General features: G+C 33.4%; 1 protein-coding gene across 1 annotated transcript; it reads left to right on the top strand.

Annotated features, from left to right (window-relative positions):
- Positions 1 to 177: 177 nt before the first annotated feature.
- Positions 178 to 14,943, top strand: LOC135126260 (probable chitinase 2). Its single transcript, XM_064052179.1, has 5 exons — positions 178 to 339; positions 10,059 to 10,223; positions 10,275 to 10,470; positions 13,852 to 13,948; positions 13,996 to 14,943. Exons 1-5 carry the CDS (start codon positions 264 to 266, stop codon positions 14,827 to 14,829), a joined length of 1,368 nt encoding a protein of 455 aa, XP_063908249.1. The 5' UTR covers positions 178 to 263; the 3' UTR covers positions 14,830 to 14,943.
- The last annotated feature ends 3,940 nt before the right edge of the window (positions 14,944 to 18,883 follow it).

The following is an 18,883-nucleotide window of genomic DNA, read 5'->3' as shown; positions in this document are numbered from 1 at the left end:
CACACTTGTCCCGATCCTCCGGAACGAAATAAAGCGAGACGGACATAGCGGCGCATTTCTTGCCTTCAAGGTGGGGTTCCAGTGAAAGGTAGTTGGATTCGGTGGAATAACCCCCATCCGAATGCGCTCGTTCTCTGTCTTTGTTTCTGCGGCTTGGGCGCATTCACGCAAAAGAGAAAGCTTGATGGTAGCGGCTAACAGTAAATTATTGTTGCGAGAAAGGCAGAGGCTTCAATTTGTGTGGTAGTTGTGAGAGCGGCAACATGGGACTGTTGAATGGGTGTGTTTTTGGCGTTTTGGTTTTTTTGATGGAGGGATTTAGGGCAGCGGCTGTTACAGGTAGGAATTGTTGGGTTTTGTGTGTTAGTACTTATTTAGTTCGTGTGAAAAAAAATTTAGACAATTGGAAACAAAAGATCTTTATTTTCAGAACGGGATTTTCTTTGTCATCGCCGAAATAGTTGACATTAACATTTTTTTTTTTGCTATAAAACCGTCGAATTTTATATAAATGGTGAAGGTTGCTTAACGCTGCAGGTTTACTCATTGATGTGTGTTGCATTATTAAATGCTAATTTCAATGTCTTTCGTCTACGGGTATTGCATGTAAAATGATCATTAAACACCACTCATAAAACTAATTAGTGCGTCATTATTTTATACTTATCTAGAGTCAAATGTCGTCTTCATAATCGCACATATTTTTATATTCAACTAAATTCAAACAAGTAAGTATTCACTTACAAGGACATACAAGATTTTTCGTTTTATTGTGTCAAACGTGAAAGAGAATTTTAATTTTATAATTTTTTGTATTGAAGCTTTGTTTAATATTCATTGAATCATACTGCTGTGATTGTCTAGCATAATGTTACTGAATTTATACAGTTCTAATCATTTGCTTAAAAAAAACGTGTCTAGGCAACTACTATACAGGCCCCCTACTTTTAGCCTGGTTTTCAAAATAACTTTTAAAAAGTTAAAAATTTTAAAGAATTTGCCCGCTTTTTCCAAACGTACCCTTTTCAAAAAAGTTAACATTTCAAGGAAAATACACCGTTTTTTCAAACAAGAATACGGTTTGGTCCAAACAAATTTCTCTTTCAAAAACACTTAGAATTCGTCTTTTATACCCTGTTTTTCTGCTGGGCTACTTCAGAACAAAAATGAATACGGTTTTAGCCTGGTTTTCAAAGTAACTTGTGAAAAGATAAAATTTTTAAAGAATTTGTCTGAGTTTTCGAAGTCGCCCTTTTTTTAAAAAAGTCAAAATTTTAAGAAATATATCCTGTTTTATAAAACGTGAATACGGTTTCGGCCAAGAAAAGTTACCATTTTAAAAACACTTAAAATTCGCTTTTTTACTGTTTTTTTCTGTTGGGCTACTTCAGAACAAAAATGAACATGATTTTGGCCAAACAAATTCCCCTTTTAAAAACACTCAAAATTAGGACTTTTTTCCTGTTAGGCCCCTTGAGAACACAACACATTTTTAATGCTTTTAGCCTGATTTTCAAGATAACTTTTGAAAAGTTAAAATTTTTAAAGAAATTGCCCGGTTTTTCGAAGTCACTCTTTTTTAAAAAAGTCAAAATTTTAAGAAATATATCCTGTTTTATCAAACGTGAATACGGTTTCGGACAAAAAAGTTACCATTTAAAAAACACTTAAAATTCGTCTTTTAACCCTGTTTTTCAGTTGGGCCATTTTAGTACACACATGAATACGGTTAGCCAGGTTTTCAAGGGTTAACAGAAAAGCAAAAAAATCGCCATTAAATATTCCCCAAATTTGAACTTTTAAATTTTTGTCACTAAAAAATGTTGATTTCCAAGACTTTTAGACAAGTTTTTTCAACTTATATTTTGATTCTAAGATTAAATATTCTTTTTATAATAAATGGAGCAGCTCGAATTATTGAAATACAAACAATTTGAAGATAAAATAGATTGGAAAAAAATTTCAATGAGTCAAAACTTATCAGAAGCCTTTATAAGAGAATTTCAAGATAAAGTAGATTGGAAAATGATATCATGGAATTACCAAAAGCTATCAGAAGACTTTATTAGAGAGTTCAAGGATAAACTAGATTGGAATGAAATATCGCAACGCCAAACGTTATCCGAAGACTTTATAAGAGAATTTCAAGATATAGTAGATTGGAAAATGATAACAAGATATCAAAAATTATCGGAAGACTTTACAAGAGAATTCAAGGATAAAGTTGATTGGGAAAGTATATCAAGGAGACAAAAGCTATCAGAAGACTTTATAAAAGAATTCGCGGATAAAGTAGATTGGGAAGGTATATCATTGAAACAAACACTTTCCGAAAATTTTATAAAAGAATTTAAAGATAAAGTTGATTGGTTCTATATATCAAATTCTCAAAACTTGTCGGAAGACTTTATAAAAAAATTCAAGAATAAAGTTCATTGGTATGAGATATCATGTTGGCAAAACTTATCGGAAGACTTTATAAGAGAATTTGAAGATAAAGTAGTTTGGGAAAAGGTATCAAAGTACCAAAAATTATCAGAAAATTTTATAAGAGAAGTTCATGACTTTTTGACCTGCGGAGTCGTAGAATATGACGATAATAAGAGAGCGATAAAAAGAAATGAAGATGTTAAAAATTATGAATATTTTACGGGGAGTAATAGATCACCCCCCCATAAAATTCAATAGAATTTACACCAGTTTTCAAGACAGTTAAAAAAATATAGGAGTACATATACATATTTCAAGTATAAATTTCAACTATGAAAATGTGTAGCATACAGTATTCCTTAGGTGTATCACAGACGATTAATTAGTTTTATTATTTGATCGATAAGACCACATTTAAATCCAAAAACTGTCAAGTCAAATTTATCAGATTTAACTAATGTATTCGAAATATCATCAAATTCATAATACATTTTATCTTTAAACAAATATAAATTTCTATATCTGAATGCTCTGCTTATATTTGGAGGTATTCCAGCAAATAATTCTGAAATAAGGCCATTTTTCTTTGATCTAAACAAACACTCATCAAACTCAATGTACAAGACTTTATCATAAAATATATATGTTTTTCCAGAATAACTTCTAAATATTGCATCAATTCTTTTTCCTTTTGGTATTCCTAAATTTTCAATAGATTGACCGTTATATCCACTTTTAACATTAAAACTTGGAAAATCAATTAAATAATATAAATTTTTAACAACCATTAAAACATCGCCTGAAGGTCTTTGATAAATATGTGAAATTTCTTGAAAATCATCTGGCAAAAAATATAAATAATCTTTAATTAATTTTGGTTCTTTATCATAATTCATGTCTTTTAAATTGACTAACCAAACATATTTCTTATAAAAAATATACATATGATGATTTGAATTAAGAATGTATCAATTTCTTTATTAAAATCACATAAATTACCGAATATACCTCTAGGCTGACCTTCAGGGACGCTTTGCCTTACACAGGCGCGGATCCAGGGGGGGGGGGGGCAATGGGTGCAATTGCCCCCCTCTGACGCACGACCGAGGTACTTTATTTTGACCAATTTCAAAATTTTGAAATCGCATTTCATTTTGTAATTACAGTACAATCTCTATAATCCGAACTACGATTATCTGAACGTCCAGTAATCCGAACAGAGGCTATTTGAAGTCGATGCCTCTTTAATCCGAACAAAAACTGTGCAATCCGAACTGAACTTGAAAACATGCACCTACTTGCAAAAATGACGCAAGATCTTTCTGCACATGTTGTATGGAATATTTTGAAATTTTTTAAAATTACGATATTTCAATGCACGGAATTAATTAACTAATTCTGGAAAAAAGGTTGAAGTTATCGAAGAAATGAGACCCGAAATCTATAAGAGAAAATATTTAGTTAAGTTTCGAAAATGGGTCGAAATTTGTATGAGGAAAATTTCATTTTTGAAAAAGTTTCCTAAAAATTCTGAAAAATTCAGGGATATATATCCCGACGTGCTGATTCCAAAAATATAGCATGTTTATGGCAACGGAGCAATATTTTCAGAAAATTCGCTTTAAAATTCGACTTTTTCGAAATTTTTAAAAATTGCAATATTTCAACTGGACGATTCTGGAAAAATGGTTTAAGTTATTGAAGAAATGAAGCCAAAAGTGACTTCTGAGGCCCAAAATCTACAAGAAAACGTATTTAGTTAAATTTCCAAAATCGTCGAGAATGGGTCGAAATTTGCATCATGGAGGTAATACGAATACATAATGGAAAATGTCCTTTTTGAAAAATTCATCTAAAAACTCTGAAAAAATTCAGGGTACAGATCCCGTCGTGTTTATTGCAAAAAAATTGCGTGTTTATGGTCACGGAGTAATATTTTTTTAGAAAGTATCTATTATTATCCATTGTTGCTTAAGAATTCTTTAATTTTGTTTAATAAAATTTAGGTTTATTTCTTGAAATTTGTTTTCAGTTGTGTATGAAGTTGTTATTCAATGCCCTTTCAGATTTTTGGGAAAATCGCTGATCCGAACAAATCGTTAATCCGAACACACCTTTTTCCCAATTAATTAGGATTATCGAGGTTTTACTGTACACTTATACGTGTAACGAAAACTTGAACCTACGCAATGAAATCGGTAAATTAAATAACATCTTACCTTGTGAACAAACCAATTTTGCTGATATAGATGCACAGAATGCAAAAACTTCTTACCGGAATGTAGTTACGAAGAATTCCCAGAAGACGATAATAGTAAAGCCAAAAGACGATAAACAGTCTACTAATAAAACAAAATTTGATGTTATGAAAAGTGTTGATCCTCTTAAAGACGTCAACATTGGAAAAGTTAAGAATTTGAAAGATGGCGGTTTGCATTTTCAGAACAACAAGACTCTCTTCTGTTTATATTTCGCATTTGTGAGATCAAAATTAGAATACGGTTGCACTATTTGGTCTCCCGGTTATAATACGCACTGCCTCAAAATAGAGAATTTACAACGCAAATTTTTAAAATTTCTCCACTTTAGAGCATTCGGTTTTTATCCGGATAGAGGTTTTCCTCATGATAATCTGCTATCCATTTTCTCAGTTCAGAGGTTAGAAATGAGACGTGTTATTTTGTCTTTATGTTTTCTCTTTAAACTTGTAAATGGTAAAATTGATTCAGACGTACTATTGGGAAAATTGTCTTTCTTGGTAGCTAGACTTAATACCAGAAATCCAGAATGTTTTTACGTTGAATTTTCAAGAATAAACGTACATATGTTTTCATCTATTGTGACTATGTGTCGTAACTATAATTTATACAGAAATCATTTTGACCTATTCAACAGCAGTATCCGCCAAATTAAAAGTTTGCGTTTATAATTTTCAATTAGATTTTCTCTCTCTTTTTTTTTTCTTAATTCTTTCCCATCCTTATAAATGGTTTATCTGTTAGGATGGCTAAATAATAATAATAATAATAATAATAACCGTCAATATCATTTTACATTATGTATATTTTAATTTGTTCCTCATCCTGGTTCCAAACAGTTTGTATTGTTGACCCATCTCAATCAACAGTGCATTGTAATAGCGCAAGATTGCTCGCATACTTTCCTTCTTAAACTTCCAATGCATGTCTGTCATCGTTTGCCTGAAAAACATCTTAGTTTGAAAATACACCAATTCTTTGAAAACTTAAAAAATGATTAAAACTTCAAAATCGTGATATTCAATGTTTAATAAACCAAAATTTTGACCAACAATTAATAGTCATCTTAAATATGCAAATACATATATCAAAATGATCACAAATTTTGCAGCAACAAGTTGTAAAAAAAATATATTATAGTTTGAGTTTGAAGAGGGCGCAGAGGCGCTGTTTTGTTGATTATTGTGTGTTATCACAACCAGAGTCCACGGTTGGATCTGTTGAAGGGTTTGAAGAGGACGCAGAGGCGCTCTCATCTGAGCTTATATTCTCTCCTGCTCTGCAAGAACAAAACAACCAATATAAAGTAAACAATTGAGCTTGTTTATAAATTCTACTTTTTGATCCCGCGAGTCGAATATCAACGTGATTTTCAATGCTGGATGCAACCATATCTGTACCAAGTTGTAAGGGGTCAAATCCAAGCGCTGGGGCGGTATTTGATTGAAATCCCGTCAAGCCTCCAGGAAAGAGGGGAAAAGGATCCATTGAAATTACCCCGTTTAGGGGCACTACACGTGTTCGCAGATCACTTGCGTTGATGATTAATGTACAATTATTTAAAAAGGCCATCTTTACTGTGTGACGACTAATTTCAAATTGCTTAAACTCCTCAACAAGGTGAGTTTTTATTCCATATGTCTTATCTTCCATTTTTCGTTATGCACAAAAAATTTTAGCGATTAGATGGCAGAACTCTGTTTTTCGAACTCGACAAACTTCAACGACTAAAACTTGAATGAAGATAGACTTATTTTCCGAAAAAAATCTGAATTAGAAGTTAGGTGTTTAAATATCAGGGTAAAAAGTCAAATTCAACGTTGTTAATAATTTACTAATAGATAATCCGATTCCAATTTTATAAAAATATATGTAACATGTCAATTGCAAAAACACCTCGAAAATTTCGCGTAGCTTCATGAAGCAAAGCCGAATTCTTATTTTTCATAATATCATTTGAGCCCTTTTTCTTGCCAATTTTATCCCTTGCCCTCGTCCTTGCCCATGTCTCCGGCTCGTTCGGCTTCTTCGTTTTTTTTTATTCTTTTTTAAACCATCTCCGAAGACTTTCTGTGCTAATTTAGTTTAGTTCATAATTTAGTTAATTTAGTTCAGAATTTTAAGTATTTTTAAATGGTAACTTTTCTTGGCCGAAACCGTATTCACGTTTGATAAAACAGGATATATTTCTTAAAATTTTGACTTTTTTAAAAAAAGGGCGACTTCGAAAACTCGGGCAAATTCTTTAAAAATTTTATCTTTTCACAAGTTACTTTGAAAACCAGGCTAAAACCGTATTCATTTTTGTTCTGAAGTAGCCCAACAGAAAAACAGGGTATAAAAGACGAATTTTAAGTGTTTTTGAAAGAGAAATTTGTTTGGACCAAACCGGATTATTTATATTTTTTGGCAGATGATTTTCAAGAAATTTCACATATTTATCAAAGACCTTCAGGCGATGTTTTAATGGTTGTTAAAAATTTATATTATTTAATTGATTTTCCAAGTTTTAATGTTAAAAGTGGATATAACGGTCAATCTATTGAAAATTTAGGAATACCAAAAAGAAAAAGAATTGATGCAATATTTAGAAGTTATTCTGGAAAAACATATATATTTTATGATAAAGTCTTGTACATTGAGTTTGATGAGTGTTTGTTTAGATCAAAGAAAAATGGCCTTATTTCAGAATTATTTGCTGGAATACCTCCAAATATAAGCAGAGCATTCAGATATAGAAATTTATATTTGTTTAAAGATAAAATGTATTATGAATTTGATGATATTTCGAATACATTAGTTAAATCTGATAAATTTGACTTGACAGTTTTTGGATTTAAATGTGGTCTTATCGATCAAATAATAAAACTAATTAATCGTCTGTGATACACCTAATGAATACTGTATGCTACACATTTTCATAGTTGAAATTTATACTTGAAATATGTATATGTACTCCTATATTTTTTTAACTGTCTTGAAAACTGGTGTAAATTCTATTGAATTTTATGGGGGGGTGCTCTATCACTCCCCGTAAAATATTCATAATTTTTAACATCTTCATTTCTTTTTATCGCTCTCTTATTATCGTCATATTCTACGACTCCGCAGGTCTAAAAGTCATGAACTTCTCTTATAAAATCTTCTGATAATTTTTGGTACTTTGATACCTTTTCCCAAACTACTTTATCTTCAAATTCTCTTATAAAAGTCTTCCGATAAGTTTTGCCAACATGATATCTCATACCAATGAACTTTATTCTTGAATTTTTTTATAAAGTCTTCCGACAAGTTTTGAGAATTTGATATATAGAACCAATCAACTTTATCTTTAAATTCTTTTATAAAATTTTCGGAAAGTGTTTGTTTGAATGATATACCTTCCCAATCTACTTTATCCGCGAATTCTTTTATAAAGTCTTCTGATAGCTTTTGTCTCCTCGATATACTTTCCCAATCAACTTTATCCTTGAATTCTCTTGTAAAGTCTTCCGATAATTTTTGATATCTTGTTATCATTTTCCAATCTACTATATCTTGAAATTCTCTTATAAAGTCTTCGGATAACGTTTGCCGTTGCGATATTTCATTCCAATCTAGCTTATCCTTGAACTCTCTAATAAAGTCTTCTGATAGCTTTTGGTAATTCCATGATATCATTTTCCAATCTACTTTATCTTGAAATTCTCTTATAAAGGCTTCTGATAAGTTTTGACTCATTGAAATTTTTTTCCAATCTGTTTTATCTTCAAATTGTTTGTATTTCAATAATTCGAGCTGCTCCATTTATTATAAAAAGAATATTTAATCTTAGAATCAAAATATAAGTTGAAAAAACTTGTCTAAAAGTCTTGGAAATCAACATTTTTTAGTGACAAAAATTTAAAAGTTCAAATTTGGGGAATATTTAATGGTGAAAATGAGTTGTTCACGATTTTTTTGCTTTTCTGTTAACCCTTGAAAACCTGGCTAACCGTATTCATATGTGTACTGAAATGGCCCAACTGAAAAACAGGGTTAAAAGACGAATTTTAAGTGCTTTTTAAATGGTAACTTTTTTGGCCGAAACCGTATTCACGTTTGATAAAACAGGATATATTTCTTAAAATTTTGACTTTTTTAAAAAAGAGTGACTTCGAAAAACCGGGCAATTTCTTTAAAAATTTTAACTTTTCAAAAGTTATCTTGAAAATCAGGCTAAAAGCGTTAAAACTGTGTTGTGTTCTCAAGGGGCCTAACAGGAAAAAAGTCCTAATTTTGAGTGTTTTTAAAAGGGGAATTTGTTTGGCCAAAATCATGTTCATTTTTGTTCTGAAGTAGCCCAACAGAAAAACACAGTAAAAAAGCGAATTTTAAGTGTTTTTAAAATGGTAACTTTTCTTGGCCGAAACCGTATTCACGTTTGATAAAACAGGATATATTTCTTAAAATTTTGACTTTTTTAAAAAAAGGGCGACTTCGAAAACTCGGGCAAATTCTTTAAAAATTTTATCTTTGCACAAGTTACTTTGAAAACCAGGCTAAAACCGTATTCATTTTTGTTCTGAAGTAGCCCAACAGAAAAACAGGGTATAAAAGACGAATTTTAAGTGTTTTTGAAAGAGTGGACCAAACCGTATTCTTGTTTGAAAAAACGGTGTATTTTCCTTGAAATGTTAACTTTTTTGAAAAGGGTACGTTTGGAAAAACCGGGCAAATTCTTTAAAAATTTTAACTTTTTAAAAGTTATTTCGAAAACCAGGCTAAAAGTATTAAAAATGTCTTGTGTCCTGTATAGTAGTTAGGCACCCTCTATAAAAATTTTTCTTGTCAGCTCTATACATCTCATACAACTTGTGTTAAATTTGTAAACCTCTGCAAGAATTTTTGGCCTTCACATATATTGCGGCACTCAGAGTTCATTTCCCCTAAAATTCGCACCGAAAATCTTTTGTTTACTTGCAAAACCCAATTAACCAACGTCCTGTCTCTATTTTCCTCACATTCCTCACCATCCAAAAAACCCGAAGAAAGCGACACTCCAAATCCAATCTGCATCAACCCAATGATCCGTGATTCGAATTATCAAATTAAGATTAGAAACTCCGATATGGTCCCTGGCCAACGTTCACGCTTTTCTTCCTCAAATCGAATGACACGCAATTTGTTGTGGTTAAATCCAAGCAAAAGAAGCGATTATCGGAATGACAGCGTGACTCATCCCGCGATCTGAATCACATTGTCCATCGAAATTCAATTAGATTTCGCTTCTTGTCGTAACACTCGATTGCGCGCCCAAAACGGGGGAAGTTCACCCCGGCGCTAGCCAAGCGTTAATACCAGGAAGCGGACAAAACCGCCATAAATGGTACTGATTAATTGACGCTTCAGGACCGACCCATGGGAAAGTGGTCGTTTGTTATCTGGGCACATGGTCGGTGTACAGGCCGGACAGGGGGTCCTTCACGATCGAACATCTGGATCCGACGCTGTGCACCCACATCGTGTACTCCTTCGCTGGGTTGGACATCGCGACGGATGGCATTAAGGCGCTGGGTTGGAAATTTATATTGGGTTGTTGAATTCGTAATCATGGGTTTGTTTTAGATCCGTTCCAGGATTTAGCGGATGATTATGGGAAAGACGGGTACCAGAAACTGACAAGACTGAAACATAGATATCCACACTTAAAGGTGACTTTGGCTATAGGGGGGTGGAACGAAGGGTCCGAAAACTATTCCGCTATGACGAGGGACCCAACTAGAAGGCAGAGATTCATATCAAGTGCGATTGATTTCATCAGGTAAAAATTCGATTTATTTAGTTATACTTTCTGAGAAAAGCGAAACCTTATTATTCTCATCAACTGATGTGTTAACGAGACTGTTCCGACTTAAATAGAAAATATCAATAGAAAATAATTTACTGCTTCTTTTGCATAAAGCAGTTTTTTTGGAAAGCCAATTTCGTCTATTCACTGCGGTCATGTAATAGTCCGCAAAAAGTGCCAATTTAAACCGAAGCCAGAGTAAATTAGTGAAATTAAATCACCATCAAACAAGAATCAGTATTGATGGCAATTTATATTTAAAATAAGAAGAGTAAAAAAAAAGTTTACAATAGCGCGCGATTTTCTGAAAGACGGTAAATACACAAAGAGCGATGCGTCAGCGTTTTTTCACCCATTTGAAACTGTTCTTGTTGAGGTAACGCGGTGTGACGAAGAAAAAACCGGGAACCGTTTAAAACAAACTGATTAGTGATTATCTAGTGTGTGCTTGGTAAATGGGCGTGACTGATGGTAGACATGCTCATCACGTTGCGTGATAAACAACCTTTTTTACTTCCCGAGCGTAAGCAAAGGAAGTATTGTAATCGAGTCCGTCGGCCGACTCTCTACTTTTACGTTTTCTCGATCTTTCATGACCCCTAGAAGACGAAGAAATAGGTCTCCCATTTCCGTCTGTCTGTCCGTCTGTCCGTCTGTCCGTCCGTCTGTCCGTCTGTTGTCCCGGATTTTTATTAGACAGATAATCTCCGAAAGTACTCGACCGATTGTTGTGAAATTTTGTACTTATATGAAGAATATCATGTAGATGGTAAAACGCTAACCAAAATTTGTCTAATCATCCCCACCACTAATGCGATGACGTCACTTCAAAATTGTACATAGTAAATGGGTTTTCAATTGTATAAAATAACATAGTCCTACACATGTAGTTTACAACTCTGAATCGACTTTTCACCCGAAACGTCCAGATTTTTGGAAAAAAAATCAAAATTATAAAACAACATTTTGAAATTTAATTTTTAATCTGCTAACCAGAATGCTTTGAAATGTTGCAGATGTTTTAAGGCTATAAAGAGCGTCATAAATCTTTAGTCAAAAAATATTTGCTTATCCCCTCCAAAAACTTGATGACGTCAGCTCAAAAGTTTGTGGAATAAATCATATCTAAAATGTACAAAATATGATGAGTCTGTACTTGTGATCTATCACTCCATTCATATTTTTTGGATTTGCATATACAGGGTGACTCAAAAAATTAATGAATGCGTAAATATATTTTATTGATTTAATCAGGAACTACAAAACCGAATGCTCTGAAATCTTGCAGATGTTTTAAGGTCATAAAGAGCATAATAAATGTTTAGTCAAAATATATTTGCTTATCCCCTCCAAAAACTTGATGACGTCAGCTCGAAAGTTTGCCGAATAAATCATATCTAAAATGTACAAAATATGATGAGCCTGTACTTGTCATTTATCACTCCATTCATATTTTTTGGATTTGCATATACAGAGTGACTCAAAAAAATTAATGAATGCGTAAATATATTTTATTGATTTAATCAGGAACTACAAAACGGAATGCTCTGACATCTTGCACATGTTTTAAGGTTATAAAGAGCATAATAAATGTTTAGTCAAAATATATTTGCTTATCCCCTCCAAAAACTTGATGACGTCAGCTCGAAAATTTGCCGAATAAATCATATCTAAAATGTACAAAATATGATCAGTCTGTACTTGTGATCTATCACTCCATTCATATTTTTTGGATTTGCATATACAGGGTGATTCAAGAAAATAAATGAAAGCGTAAATTTATTTTACTGATTTACTCAGGAACTACAAAACCGAATGCTTCGAAATCTTGAAGATATTTTAAAATTATCATAAGCATGGTAAATTTTTGATCAAAACGTATTTGGTCGTCCCCCCCTAAAAAATTTATGATGTCACCACAAAATTTTGCTGAATAAATCCTATCTAAAATGTACAAAATATGGTGAGTCTCTTCTTGTGATTTATCATTCCATTCAAATTTTTTCGATTTGCATATACAGGGTGACTCAAAAAAATTTATGAATGCGTAAATTTATTTTATTGATTTAATCAGGAACTACGAAACCGAATGCTTTGAAATCTTGCAGATGTTTTAAGGTTATAAAGAGCATAATAAATTTTTAGTCAAAATATATTTGGTTATCTTCTACAAAAAACTGATGACGTCAGCTCAAAAGTTTGCCGAATAAATCGTATCTAAAATGTACAAAATATGATGAGTCTGTACTTGTGATTTATCATTCCATTCATATTTTTGGATTTGCATATGCAGGGTGACTCAAAAAAATTAATGAAGGCGTGAATTTATTTTATCGATTTAATCAGGAATTAGAAAACCCAATGCTTTGAAATCTTGGGAATATTTTAAAGTTATTATAAGCATGGTAAACTTTTGTTCAAAATGTATTTGTTCATCCCTCCTAAAAAAATTGATGACGTCACCCTTAAAATTTGCTGAATAAATCCTATCTAAAATGCAAAAAATATGATGAGTTTGTACTTGTGATTTATCATTCCATTTATATTTTTTAGATTTTCTTAAGAGGTGGTTCAAAAAAATTAATGAAGTCAATTTATTTTATTGATTAAATTAAAGGCAACACTTATTATTAGTATTACACCCCAACCAACCCAATTTGGTAGACACAAAATTTGTTAAAGGAAAAACTCGGTTGAAACATAAGGGTAGCACGCTTATTTACATCGACTTTAACATTACAGACCTGCATTTGTTTTATGCGCTCACTTGGTTCCGCGAATGTGAAATAGACATGTTTATAATCAACCAATTGTGAATTTCACCGTCAAGAATTAAAATAAAACCCAATGTTTTATATAATAAGCGGAAGTCGAAGCAATAAAACCGATGGTCGTTTTGTTTACAGTTTCTCTGTTTGACTCTCACGTATGCTGTTACGCTTGTCATCTTAAATTAAGAATGTTTATACATAAACGATTTTCAGTTGCCTCTGATACGTATACGTGAGTAAATTGTTTCGTTATTTTATTGATTATTACAAATCAATATTCAAAACGACCCAATTCATTTTCCCGAAAATTTGAGAATATAATAATTTTATTCTTAGTATTACACTACATCTATCCCAACTGATATACGTGCCCTTGCAAAAATGTTGATGACGTCATCGCATTTTTTTTTTAAATTCCCACTACAAAAATGTAATGAGAAAAAAAACACAATAGGCATGCAGTCGTCAAGTTTCCGACAGCGAGGGAAGTACTGTCTAAACTCTTTACCCCAATTTTTTTTTTTTGGTGAATGTTCGGTCACTGCAGACTTGACATTAACATTTCAACCGAATTTCATTTCAGAAAATACAACTTCGACGGGCTCGACCTCGACTGGGAATTCCCCGGCAAGCGCGGCGGCGCCCCTGAAGACAAGCTCAACTTCCTCCTCTTAGTCAAAGTAAGTCCAACCCTCACCCCACCCCTGTTCATCCAGGCGTTTTCTAGGAATTGCGCGCCGCTTTCGACAAATACAACCTCCTCCTCACCGCCGCCTTCGGCGCCGGTAAAGACACCATCGACATCGCCTACGACGTCAAGGGTCTCTCGGTCTACCTCGACTTCATCCACATGATGTGCTACGATTATCACGGTGCGTGGGACCAGAAGACCGGCGCCAACGCGCCTCTGCGCAGCTCCGACGTGCTCAACGTCGAGTTCTCCATCAACTACATGCTGAAACTGGGCGCCTCCCCCAAGAAGCTAGTCATGGGAGTGCCGCTCTACGGCCGCACTTTCTTCCTGCCCCAGCCGATTAATCCCGCTTCCGAACGCAAACCCAAACTGGGGGCGGTAGCTAGGAATGTGGGTTTCCAGGGGCCGTTCACGCGAGAGAACGGGTTCATGGGGTACAACGAGATCTGTCTGGAGTTGAACAACAGCTCGAAGCCGTGGATGAAGTACTGGGATAGCGAGTCCAGGACGCCGTTCGCGGTTTCAGGGAGCAAGGTGATAGCGTACGATGACGCGGATTCCATTAAGGAGAAGGTGAAGTTCGCTATGGAGAAGGAGCTGGCGGGGGTTATGGTGTGGTCGGTCGATACGGACGACTTTCATGGGGATTGTACCGCTGTGGGGGCGAATGGGCACTTTGAGAATTTCCCGTTGATGAGGGCGATTAACAAAGCGGTGGAGACGTCGCTGGAGGAGATCAGTGCGGATAAGGAGAATACGATTATTCATGGGAATGCGGGGCGGAAGAGTGAGGCGACGGGGCGAAGTAGCAGTGTGTTGTTTATGGTGGGCTCCACCATGTTGTTGTTTTTGTTTGTAAAATTTTAATGTAGTTAAGTAAATGTGATTTTATGTTAGGGATGCTGTGAAGTTGTACACTGAATGTAGCAAGGAAGGCCTTGCATAGACCAACACGTGTAAATAAAAATGTTCTAATTACAATTTTGTAGACAGTTGAAGAAGAAACAAAAGCAAGGTAAAGCACGGTTTAATCATTAGAAAAATTAATAAAATACACAAAATATGGAAACAAAATGCATCATATTCTACGTAGTTTGACCCTACAGCGACTGAAATTATTTAGAAAAATAGTAAAATTGGTCAAAAGTTGCTACGTTCTCAGTAAATTATATTCCGCTGCATCTAGACAGCCGTGTATTGTGGGTTGTCTAACTTGCCGTTGCACAAATAAATTTAATTAAACTTAAATAGTAAACAAAATAATAATAACATACATACTACAATAAATTTTGGTCGAAACAGTTTTAGTTGTAAAATTTAGAGACGCATTTCTACGTTTGTTCAAGGACGTAATACATATTAATAGTCCAATATCCCAAGATTACTATTTTCTCACAAATTAAATGTGTAGGATAAAGTAGTATTGGTATATAAAGTAGCCCAAGAGCTATAAGGATATATGACCATCATAAAAGTAGTAGACCGCAAATAAATACCCTCTTTGTGTGGTTCGCACCAAGCTTACCGGTTGGCAATAAATCGTCGTCTGAACATCATAGTCTAATAGGTCTTCAGTAATAATTAAGTAAAATTTTCACGCTTAATTATAACGATAATTACAGCATAATTAAATATGAATTCATTTGAACTCGTAATGAAAATTATGAACAAACCACAAACCGTTGTTGAGTTATGAAAAATATTTTTTATTGGATGTTCGAGAGAGATTTATGGTTTAAACAGCAATTAATTTAATAAAATAGTAGTTTATTTGCATGTTATGATAAGCAAAAAAATAAATAAATTTATTAACACGAAATTTCAAAATAATTCATTATTATTCAATAAGCTGTGATTTTTTTTTCAATCTTCGTTGTCATCATCATTGAAGTTTGATAACCCATCATCAATCCAACATTGGTATTAAGAAAAAATGGGCAAATATAAGCCCCGCCCACCCACCCCTGTCTCTATTGTGAAGAATATTTTATTCATCATGAGCTGAAGGGCGGAGTTTAGTGTGCAAAATCCTCATTTCTCTACAAGAAATTAACATATGAAATTCATAACAATTGTTTTTTTTTTTAATATAGAGTTTTCTTTCAACAACAGGAAAGTTAAACATGTTTTCAGTTTCTTGTTGGGAAAAGAAGACTTCATATATTAAGATAAAATGGACAAAATATTAGCCCCGCCCACCCACCCCTTCTCAATTGTGGCGAATATTTTATTCATCGTGAGTTGAAGGGCGGAGTTTAGTTGCAAAATCTTCATTTCTTTAAAAGAAATTACCATATGAAATTCATCACAATTGAGATTGGGGCGGGTGGGTGGGGCTTAATCTTTGTTTTTTTTTAATATATAGTTTTCTTTCAACAACAGGAAATTTAAACATGTTTTCAGTTTTTTGTTGGGAAAAAAAAACTTCTTATATTAAGAAAAAATGGACATTTTGCAGACTAAACTCCGCCCTTCAGCTCATGATGAATAAAACATTCATCACAATAGAGACAGGGGTGGGCGGGCGGGGCTTATATTTTGTCCATTTTTTCTTAATATAAGAAGTCTTTTTTTCCCAAAAAGAAACTGAAAACATGTTTAACTTTCCTGTTGTTGAAAGAAAATTCTATATATTATAAAAAACAAACAAAAATTAAGCCCCACCCACCCGCCCCGATCTCAATTGTGATGAGTTTTTCATTCCTAATCGGACCGAAGGGCGAAATTTAACTGAAAAATTCTCATTTCTCTACAAGAAATTATCATATAAATATGTTTTTACGTTTCTCTAAAAAATTCTACCTTTTGAAAAACATATTTCATATGGCAATTTCTTGTAGAGAAATGAGGATTTTGCAAACTAAACTCCGCCCTTCAGCTCATGATGAATAAGACATTCGTTACAATAAAGACAGGGGTGAGTGGGCGGGGCTTATATTTTGTCCACTTTTTCATAATATAAGAAGTCTTCTTTTCCCAACAAGAAACTAAAAACATGTTTAACCTTCCTGTTGTTGAAACAAAACGCTATATATTAAAAAAACAAACAAAAATTAAGCCCCACCCACCCGCCCCGATCTCAATTGTGATGAATTTTTTTATTCGTTGTGAGCCAAGGGGGTGGAGCTTAATTGCAAAATCCTTATTTCTCTACGACAAATTAAAACCATGTTTTTGAGTATCGTATTGTTCATAGAATACTACGTATATTAAGAAAAAATTAAAGCCAAAGATTAAGCCCCACCCATACCAACTTTGATCCAAATAATAATGAAGTTTTCATACGTTGGCAGACCTAGGGGTGAAGTCTAATTGCAAAACCCATATTTCCATACAAAAATTTATCATTTCAAACGTGTTTTAAGTTGCGAGGAATAAAAAAATCATCACAATTGAGATTAGGGCGGGTGGGTGGGGCTTAATCTTTGTTTTTTTTTTTAATAAATAGAGTTTTCTTTCGACAACAGGAAAGTTAAACATGTTTTCAGTTTCTTGGTGGGAAAAAAAAACTTCTTATATTAAGAAAAAATGGACATTTTGCAGACTAAACTCCGCCCTTCAGCTCATGATGAATAAAACATTCATCACAATAGAGACATGGGTGGGTGGGCGGGGCTTATATTTTGTCCATTTTTTCTTAATATAAGAAGTCTTTTTTTTCCCAAAAAGTAACTAAAAACATGTTTAACTTTCCTGTTGTTGAAAGAAAACTCTATATATTAAAAAACAAACAAAAATTAAGCCCCACCCACCCGCCCCGATCTCAATTGTGATGAGTTTTTCATTCCTAATCAGACAGAAGGGCGGAGGTTAACTGCAAAATCCTCATTTCTCTACAAGAAATTGTCATATGAAATATGTTTTTACATCAATGTTTCTCTAAAAAATTCTACCTTTTTAAAAACATATCTCATACGGCAATTTCTTGTAGAGAAATGAGGAGTTTGCAAACTAAACTCCACCCTTCAGCTCATGATAAATAAAACATTCATTACAATGGAGACAGGGGTGGGTGGGCGGGGCTTATATTTTGTCCATTTTTTCATAATATAAGAAGTCTTTTCTTCCCAACAAGAAACTGAAAATATGTTTAACTTTCCTGTTGTTGAAAGAAAACTCTATATATTAAAAAAAGAAACAAAAATTAAGCCCCACCCACCCGCCCCGATCTCAATTGTGATGAGTTTTTTATTCCTAATCGAACGGAAGGGCGAAGTTTAACTGAAAAGTCCTCATTTCTCTACAAGAAATTATGATATGAAATTTGTTTTTACATCAATGTTTCTCTAAAAAATTCTACCTTTTTAAAAGATTCATCACAATTGAGAAGGGGTGGGTGAGCAAATTGTCGCTCTGTTTCTGTTATTTTGTTAAATTTAATTCTGCGTTTATTTGTCTTTTTTTGCCAATTTATACATCATGTGTCAATAGTGAATGGCTCTTTAATAAAATAACGATCACTAGTTAAATTAATAGGAGTAATTTTTAAAGTTTGGTTTTGCGAAGTTTTTCAGGGTGGCCGGTTTTTTTGCTGTTTTTAATTCCATGTAAAGAAATGAGTATTTTGCAGTTAAGCTCCGCCCCCTTGGTTCATGGCGAATAAAAAAAATCATCACAATTGAGATAGGGTGGGTGGGCGGGGCTACATTTTGCCTTTTTTTCTTAATATGTGTAGTCATCTTTTCACAACAAGAAACGTGAAACATTTTTAAAATAGTAAATTAACGCTATATACTAATAGTACTTTATCCTATACATTTTATTTGTTGCTCTATAAGAAATTTGGATTGTCCAGGAGCGATTTCAGCGAGGCGGCAAATGCAAAAAGCGTTTAAATTCAAAGCAAAAGTGTCTTAAATCTTGAAATTAACCTAATTTACTTACCTAATAAGAGTAAACCCAGATTAATAACACTTGGTGA

This window comes from Zophobas morio, unplaced genomic scaffold (genome assembly GCF_036711695.1).
Source record: "Zophobas morio isolate AGI-343-1 ecotype UQ-CSIRO unplaced genomic scaffold, CSIRO_AGI_Zmor_V1 ptg000010l, whole genome shotgun sequence".
NCBI classification, from domain to species: Eukaryota; Metazoa; Arthropoda; class Insecta; order Coleoptera; family Tenebrionidae; genus Zophobas; species Zophobas morio.
Note: the sequence above shows the minus strand (reverse complement) of the source record. Positions and strands in the feature narration are given on the sequence as shown.

Coding starts and splice junctions, on each gene's coding strand:
- LOC135126260 (XM_064052179.1), top strand. CDS start 264: ATGGGACTGTTGAATGGGTGTGTTTTTGGCGTTTTGGTTTTTTTGATG. Junction 10,224..10,274: donor GGATGGCATTAAGGCGCTGG/GTTGGAAATTTA, acceptor GGTTTGTTTTAG/ATCCGTTCCAGGATTTAGCG. Junction 13,949..13,995: donor ACTTCCTCCTCTTAGTCAAA/GTAAGTCCAACC, acceptor GGCGTTTTCTAG/GAATTGCGCGCCGCTTTCGA.